The sequence below is a fragment of the Miscanthus floridulus genome, chromosome 17, assembly GCF_019320115.1.
Source record: "Miscanthus floridulus cultivar M001 chromosome 17, ASM1932011v1, whole genome shotgun sequence".
NCBI lineage: Eukaryota > Viridiplantae > Streptophyta > Magnoliopsida > Poales > Poaceae > Miscanthus > Miscanthus floridulus.
Genome location: NC_089596.1, coordinates 66,195,602 through 66,204,513, shown reverse-complemented (window position 1 = coordinate 66,204,513; position 8,912 = coordinate 66,195,602). Strand labels below are relative to the sequence as shown.

General features: G+C 42.5%; 1 protein-coding gene across 2 annotated transcripts; it reads left to right on the top strand.

The window, feature by feature from the left end:
- The first annotated feature begins 346 nt into the window (after positions 1 to 346).
- On the top strand, positions 347 to 6,666 carry LOC136517312 (hydroxyproline O-arabinosyltransferase NOD3-like). Of its 2 annotated transcripts, XM_066510863.1 has the most exons (9): positions 347 to 493; positions 622 to 1,108; positions 1,198 to 1,265; positions 1,337 to 1,538; positions 1,758 to 1,855; positions 1,941 to 2,010; positions 2,107 to 2,178; positions 2,309 to 2,422; positions 6,023 to 6,666. In XM_066510863.1, the coding sequence occupies exons 2-9, from the start codon at positions 719 to 721 to the stop codon at positions 6,086 to 6,088; spliced, it is 1,080 nt and encodes a 359-aa protein (XP_066366960.1). In that variant the 5' UTR covers positions 347 to 493; positions 622 to 718; the 3' UTR covers positions 6,089 to 6,666. The 2 variants fall into 2 exon arrangements, with proteins under 2 accessions (XP_066366960.1, XP_066366959.1); XM_066510862.1 differs by having other exon boundaries at positions 358 to 1,108.
- Positions 6,667 to 8,912: the final 2,246 nt, after the last annotated feature.

Sequence of the window (8,912 nt, the reverse complement as noted above, 5' to 3'; positions counted from 1 at the left end):
TAATGACACTTGTTACAAGTTATTGTACTTAAAAATAAATAAAATAAATTTGAGACTTATGTGATGTCTCGACACAAGTTTAGAGACCACTAGTATATTTTACTCCCTCCGTCCCATCACAGTAATAAGTGCAAATATAACACTTTGATATCATAAGCATAAGTATTTTTTTATATTTGGTTAAGTTTAAGAATGATTAATTTATTGAAGTGAGAGATTTATTATGGCCCGAGAGACTATTTTTTAAGTTTTTTTTTGAGTTTGGACTATTTTTTTAAGTTAAGATTGATTGTAAGCGATATTTATTTATTTATTATATTTTTGACAGAGGGAGTATGAAACCCCTTTGCCTTGTGCCCTTCGGCCCCTTTGTCACTCTTCCTCTGTAACGAGTTCCTCCTTTTCCTCATCCTGCCGCACCACGCAATCACCGCGGCGGAGGCGACTGCCGGCGAGCACTTGGGTCTCTCCGGCCACCGCCTGCCTCGTTGTTGTTAGTTTCCCTCGCCTTCCCCTTACCTCCCTGCCATATTCCTTCGCCCGATCCGTCAGTTTCACTAGCTGGAGGCGATCCCAATCTCAGATCCGACTAGCGACTCACTCAGCGCTATCTCCCGGCAGGCTCCCGGTGACTCCCGCGATTGGTTACCCGCTGGCGCTGCCGCACACAGCTCGAGAGGAGTAGCGGCGCCCCTGGTTGCGGGTTGGGGCGTCAAGGATGAGCGGGAGGAAGAATGCGGGCAAGGTCTCCCCCTGGTTGCTCGTCCTCATCTCTTTAGGATGCTTCTTTGTGACCTACAACCTCCTGACGATGCACGGCCGGGGACGGGATGGGCCGCGCAAGTTCCTCGGCGGCGGCGAGGATCGCGACTCAACGGGCTCTGGTTCGGACCCCGCGAAGCGGTTCCACGTCGCGCTTACGGCGACGGACGCACTGTACAGTCAGTGGCAGTCGCGGATAATGCACTACTGGTACAAGGAAATGAGGGACCGACCTGGTTCCGACATGGGTGGCTTCACTAGGATCCTTCACTCAGGGAAGCCTGATGGATTGATGGATGAGATACCCACCATGGTGGTTGACCCCCTTCCTGAAGGCAAGGATAAGGTGAGGTTTTGGTTGTTCCTTTTGTGGTGTTTGTTTTCAGTTTATGATGATACCACCTTGTGCTCTTGCTGATACGATGATTTATCCAGGGATATATTGTCTTAAATAGGCCTTGGGCGTTTGTCCAGTGGCTCCAGAAAGCAAAGATCGTAGAAGAGTAAGTATATTTCCTTTTTTTCTCATTATGGTTGAAGGATTTGTATGTTCTCATAATGGAAATATTTGCAGGTATATACTAATGGCAGAGCCAGATCATGTCTTTGTGAAGCCTTTGCCAAACTTAGCGCATGGTGATGAACCAGCGGCATTTCCATTTTTCTACATCAAACCAACTGATAATGAGAAGATATTGAGGAAGATTTTTCCAGAAGAAAAAGGGCCTGTTTCAAATATTGATCCTATTGGCAACTCTCCAGTTATAATCAAGAAGGTATCTAATTATCAATAGAACATTGATCTAGTTATGGTGGTTGCCAAAATAGCATATGTGCCCATGACATTGTTCTTCTTGGTTTCTATTATTTTATTTGTTCTGCACATGTAGATACTGATTTTGTTTCAATGAAATCGATCAATGATGATCCAATCTGTTTTCCTGTCATGTCAATCTTGACTAACCTATTATGGATGCCTTCACAAACATCTTTAGGCTCAACTTGAGAAGATTGCTCCAACCTGGATGAATGTTTCATTAAAAATGAAAGAGGATCAGGAGACAGACAAAGCATTCGGATGGGTCTTGGAAATGTCAGTATAAAATTCTTCTCTGCTTTTATTTATTCTCTTCAACATGTGATTCCTATTAATTTCTCTTTCCCTTTCATATTTGCAGGTATGCATATGCTGTTGCTAGTGCACTGCACGGTGTGCGCCATAGTCTCCGTAAAGATTTTATGATTCAGGTGCTGAGAAGTCTTGTCACTAGATACAGATAGATCATCTCATAGTGGGGTGATGGCAGTTTATTTCACTTAAGATGTGCTTGATGATGATTGCAGCCTCCTTGGGACCTGAAAACGGACAACACATTCATCATCCATTATACGTATGGATGCGATTATTCAATGAAGGTGATAGTACTTCAACCTTAAGCATCTATTAAATATTCAACCATGCTGATGCTTTCTATTGCTCTGTAAAATATATCGATGTACATCAGAGAAAGATGATATGCTTATGCTATTTTTTGTGCTAACTCAGGGTCAGCTAACTTATGGGAAAATCGGTGAATGGCGTTTTGACAAAAGATCTTACCTTCAATCACCACCACCAAGAAATCTTTCACTGCCCCCTCCAGGAGTTCCTGAAAGTGTGGTATGTGCATAATATTTGTAATGTTGGGGATGCATGTTGCTCTTTTGCTTCTATAGATGATTGGCTTTTTTATGTTTATATTCTGAACTGCTTGTTGAATATATAAAAATTTGTCTCAGGTGTTGCACTAGGGGCTCTTGGTGGGTTTCAACTCTAGCCTACCCCAACTAGTTTGGGTCTGACAGGCTTTGTTGTTGTTGCACTAGGGCACATTAATTTGTCCTTGCTTAACACACCCCCCCCCCCCCCCCCCCCCCCCCCCAAAAAAAAAAAAACGTGCTCCATCAAGTGTGTTGCAAAAAAGTGACAAATGTAGAATATTGATATTTGTCCTTAGTGGTCTTATTCCTGTATGGCGCATGTTCTATATATTGTTGGAGATTCATTGTAAACTGTTGGTCACGTTTAGGCTAGGTGATCCATCTATCTCATGAAATTTACGTTGCCTCCTATTGTTTGCACCCTTGTATTTGAGTTCATTTTTACTAAGCGTGAGAAAGGTCTGTTTTCATAGATATTGCTTTGTAGAATTTGAATGAACCAGAATCACATAATTTATAATTTATATCTAAGATCATTTGTGATAATTTTGTTATCACCTGATGTTCTAACCTTATTTTGTTATGAATATTAGAAAACTATCGTTTGTTAGCTTAGGCTTTGTGATCATATTGGTATCTACAACTGATTGATCCTCAATGATATACATTTTCAATCATCAGTATATAATCATGCAATCATGCTATTGTAATATGAGTTCAGCACCAAAAGCTTTAGGATGATTACTATGCTTTATATTTTGGTCAGAAAGGGCAACATGTGTGCTCTTATTCTAATCAGTGTTTTTAAGGTGTCGTCCTAGGCGACAAGGCGCTCGCAGGGAGTAAGGCATCCCCGACGCCTAGCCAAAAGTAGCGAGATATCCATGGAGACTGGAAGGAAAACGATAGGGAAAGGCCATGCAGCTGCCTCCTCGCTCATCCCCACCAAATCCGATGCCGCCTGGGTCATCTGCGACGGATGCAGTGGTTGATCGAGATGGGGGATCTGAGGGAGCAGCAGCAAGAGGTAGGGAAGGAGCGGAGGGCAGGCTGAGCACGTGCAGCCAAGAGCAGCGTGAGGGAGGGAGGGTGGCGCTGCACCTGTGTGAGCCATGAGGGAGGAGATGCCGCGGCGCTGCGCCTGCGTGAAGGAGAAGCAGAGAGCTCCCAGGCAGCGTGAAGGAGAAGCAGAGAGTTCCCAGGCGGCGTGTGAGGTGACCTGAGAAGGGATAAGTACAAGAGGGCACTCGTGGGCTGCCTAGTGGGCTGGGCCGAGCACTTCTCTTTATATTTGTCCTTTTCTGTTTTTTTTCCTTTTTTTCTCTTTTTCTTGCCTATTCCCTGCTGCTATTTTCCTAATTTTTAGAATGGTAAGGTGTTGCCTTGCCTCGCCTTATGGTTGCCTAGGCGTCGCCTAGTCGATTAGAATGAGTGGTTCGCCATGTCTCGCCTTGCCGCCTTAAAACCCATAAGTCTAGTACAATTGTGATGCATCTGACCAGACATGTTAAGAACCAGACTGAAATCCCAATAAGTTTGAAAGTAGGTGCATACTGTTTTTCTGCCTTACAAAAGGGAAAAATTGTCATACTCCTCTTTTCGTACATTAGATTCTTGGTGAATGTTTTGAAGGATGAGGGGAGTGCCTCGGCATAACCTTTGTAGAATTGCTTTGCTTGCCAAATCTTCAATTGTTGATTATTGCAACATATTAAAAATTCTGAAAGAGCAGGTCAACCCAGTTGTGCATATGTTAAATATATACCTCTTAAATTTGCCTTGTTATTCTTTTCTAGACTAGTATTATCCAACTGGGCCAATACACTGTTGAAATGTTATTGTTTTTAATCATCCAGAGCTGCTGCCATTTTTGCTGGCAATCCATGCAGCAATGGAGTGGACACTTGAGGAAGCAAATGGCATCACAAGTTTATTGCAAATGCTAGGGTGAACTTACGGGATTTATGTTGAACAGTTTCAATTCAATCCTATAATTGTTTCATACTTAGCCGTAGGCCCTGTTTGGTTGGGCTTTTGAACCTGCTTTTGCAAAAGCCAAAAGCCAAAAGCCAACCAAAGGACCCAAAAGCCACAACTACTTTTGCCCAAAAGCAGCTTTCACTCTAGTACAAATCCAAAAGCATCTCTCATCCTGCTTTCAGCTGCTTTTGAGGAAAAAAATTACCCACCTGCCACTCATTATGAAGATACCAGTTCGTTCTTTTCCCGTTCTTTCCCGTGCGTGATGCCTTCTTCTCGTGACCCTCCTGTCTGTGCCGCCTAGGGACCTCGTCGGTGCCCCGCTACGCCGCCACCTGCACGCCCTGGACCTCGCTGGCGCCCTGTTCCGCCGCTTTGGGGGCGCCCCCGCCTCAGCTCCGCAGCCAGGCGGCGCCCCCATGCCTCCCTGCAGCCCCGTCGGGCGCGCAGGCCATCCCTGGCGGCGCGCAGCTCATCCCCGCCGGCCGGTGTCTCGAGAGGAAGAAGAACTGGACGTTGAAGGAGTTGACGAGACGAAAGGCATCAGTTCGGCGAGCCCCAGTCCAGCCCGCGTTGCAGGGCTGCTGTAGCCCGCAGGCCGGCAGCTGCCTAGATCCGACAGTTGCGGCGGCAGCTCGTCGCGTGGAGCAGAGGAACCCCTCGCCGTCCATGGCTGGGCCATCGCGTTCTCCAGCAGGGCCGCCAAGGAGAACGCCATGTGCTCCATCTGCCAACGAGTATAGGGATGGCGAGATGCTGCACGTGATGCCCGAGTCCCTTGCTGCTTTTAGGATATCTAGAAATTATTTGGATAGAAAAAACAACTGTAAAAATAGATGGTGGAAATCACAACGGCGATTAGATTTTCTAGTGCAAAAGGAAGTAGATGGTGGAGAAGGGAGAGTATACATATTGCCTGTTTTTTTAGTGAAATTACATGAACCATATCACTTTGATAGATGAAAAACTTAGAATTTTTTTTTCTTTCTAAAATAGTCATTTATGTGTGAATTAGTGAATATATTATTTTGTTACGAGCAATTTGCATATAAACAGATCTCTAGGCCTTCAGGGGTATTACAGGTATTTCTTACACAGAAGGCTTGCCACTAACACCCTTCCCCAGATCCCGCACAGAGCGGGAGCTCTCTGCATTGGGTACGCCCTTTTTACAATTTCACAGCTGCTCTAACCAAACGACCTTCTGGTTTTATCACAGCTGCTTTTCCACAGTTGCTTTTCCATATCCCACAGCTCACTGCAGCTTTTCCAAAAGCCACAGCCCAACCAAACAGGGCCTTAGTGTGTTTGAATCGTATAATTGAAAATCAGGATTTACCACTGTTCGCCTAAACGGTTGTTTAGCCCGTTTACACACCGTCTAAACGCTACTTGGTGGTACGCCATTTCCATTTAATTGAACATTTCATGTTTAAATGGTTGTTTTGCCGATTTAAGTGTCCATTTAGCCCGAATAATGGCTAAACGGCAAGTTTACAATTTAGCATTTAGGGTAACATTGGGATTTTACTGACGAGCGCATCCTATGTTTGTATTTTAATCTGAATTTCTTTTTCAGGTCACCCTTGTGAAGATGGTCAATGAGGCCACCGCAAACATTCCGGGGTGGGAGGACGAGAGATGATTGATGATTTGTCTGAGTTGTAGTTTATTCCAGCACCCAGCTGGTATGGTTTTTGTTGAAAAACATGGAAGGATATCATTGGTCAATAACAGAAGATCATTCAATTAATATCAATATCTGAAGTGTAGGACTGTGGCCAAGTTTCAACAGTTTAACATAGGTTAGTGTCTGGGAAGAAAAAAAAATCCACGTTGATCCAGGAGTTTGATCATTTTTGTATTGTAAAGCAGAAATATAGGCTTTTGGTTACTCTGGTTCATTTAGCTGTGTTGTAAAGCAGTGATGTTTAGAATCCTCCAAACCATGCCTTGAGACTTGAGAGGTTGTTAGTAGTATTCATCTTGGGAAAATTTCTGCCAGGTACTGACAACATCCTGCTGAGTTCTGATTGCTGAGTATTATGAATGGAAACCACCAAAGCTTTCAGAAATAATCCAAATACTTGGACCTGCAGTTGCATACAGATAGGTCTAATATGGTTTACTTTTGAACCTATGTTTTAGTTTGTTGTGTAACATTATTTTGCAATGCTCAAAATACAAATGTGTCTCAAGGTGAGCCTTTGCGCGCTTGGAGCACTACTCTCATTCATCAATCTGTGCCACAATTGTCTGATACCCCGTAGAAAGTATTATTTCGCCTATCTTGATTATACTTTCTTAGCTGGAAATACTTATGTGTGCCTGGCGTGCGTCGCGGCGTAAGCGTGGCATGTGAGTTTTGTGTGCGTTGTCTTTGACCCCATAATAAGAGTACATTACCAAATGTCGACTAACATCCTGAAAATATTAGAGGCCTAAGGTACTTAAAAAATAATTTTGCTTGATTATACTTGTAATGCATTTCGGCATATTATTGAGTTATTCTTTCTTTTGAAAAAAAAAATCATGCATGGCATATCATGTTCATACGCAAATGTTCTTGCACACAGGAAATTTTTTGTTAAGCTAAAAGTTCCTAAAAATTCTAGTAGTGTTTTCATAAAGACGAGTGTGTTCCATGTTTACCGATCATCATTATGAATGCATGTGCACATCTTCTTGGCTTCCTATTCTTTAGAAAAAGGATAGAACAATTCCATTTATTATGGGCTGAAACGTTTGCAATTTTGGCCTATCTACTTTGCTTCTTTTCCTTCCAAGGCTGAAATGATTTTTTCTTGTTTAAGCCCACTCAGGCCCAGTCCAACATGGTTATCTTCATCTTCAGCCTCTTGCATGCTTGCTCGCTGTTCATTCATATTTCCCGTCAGCTGCACCTAGCCCTATTCCTTGTATGCCGCGATGACCCCGTTCGGCTGGTACGAAAAAATGCACTGTCTATGCTGAAAAATACTATTCCGACTGAAATGTTGTGAAGAGAAAAATACTGCTTCCGACTAAAAAAGAAGCCGAACAAGCCGGCTTCTTTATCAGCCGAGACATTCACTGCCTCAAGTTACCATGCAATGCTTATCACCTTGGTAAAGTTATTTCTTTCCAAATATTTGATGATTTATCCATTCAATTCTTTCGGGAGCAATCCTTACCATAGTCTCTCAATCTTCATATCTTGGGTGACTGCAATAAGTCACTGCTAGTGGACCTTTTTTTTTTTATGAATTATACAGTACAACGCAGACGTCCACAACACATACGCACACTCACATCTATGAACCTTTCATTGATATATTAGTTGTGCGTGAGGATAGCTTTTTCCTTCTCTTGCCATTGCATCTTCCAAATTTTATAGTTATAAAAAGAAAATATGACCATTGAAGGAAAACAAACAATCATTTCCAAATTTCCCGTGTGTTTTCAATAATTTTGGCAGTAAACTCTTGTTTTCCTTTCTTGCCGGCACATTGTTGAATCAACCACCCGCAACGTCTAAGGAATAGTTTGGTGGACTCTCGCTCCTCTTATAGAGCATTTTCTCCTGATGGAGCTCAAGCTGTTTTGAAAAATATGTCAAAAATAGCACCAATGATAATTTTATAATTTTATAATAATATGTGTCAAGTTTGTAAGGAGCAGTCGAGAGAAGCCACATTTTCGCAGCTCCGACTTCTTAGTACAAAAACAGTCCTAGCTCCTTGTAAAGAGTCGTTTTTTAGATGGTCATTTGGCATAGCTCCGCAGGTTGTGGCTAGAGCCACAAGAAGCCGAAGTTGGAGCAGTGCCAAATGGACTCTAAGGGCCTATTTGGTATGGCTTTTGTCTTAGCTTCACAAAGCTGTTTTTCAGCTTCTCCAACTAAGTAGGCCCTGATAAAAACAGCTTCTCTCTAGAAGTTGTTTTTCAGCTTCTCTCATATGCACAGTTTCCATGGTGAAGCTAGGTGAAGCTTAAAAAATACTAGTTTCTCTTAGCTTTTTCTTTGCTATCTTCCCTGAAAAGCTGTTTTTACCAAATATTTTTTGAAAACGGCTTTAGCTTCACTGATGAAGCTGCTATATGGAATTAAAGCTAAAAAAATTGCTTCACCAGTGAAGCTGAGCTATATAAAACAGAGTGAAGCTGAGCTATATAAAACAGGGCCTAAGAGTGCAAGAGGTCGGACCCATTACAGCTACAATGCTCAACCAAACACTAGAATTTGCCGTTAATACTTCCTTCATCCATCAAACAGGTCCATTTTGTTTTAAGAAAAGTTAAACTTTACAAATTTAACTTGGACCAATAAGTAATCAAAATCATATACATGTTTAGTGCGGTAGAAGTTACATCCAGTTCATTGGTATTCGAACTATTGTCGAAGTGATGTTGATTCTATAGTGACTCAATTGTCAAAACTTATGTTTGAAGACTACTCCTTTCGAAAATACACTCTACACCGATGAACG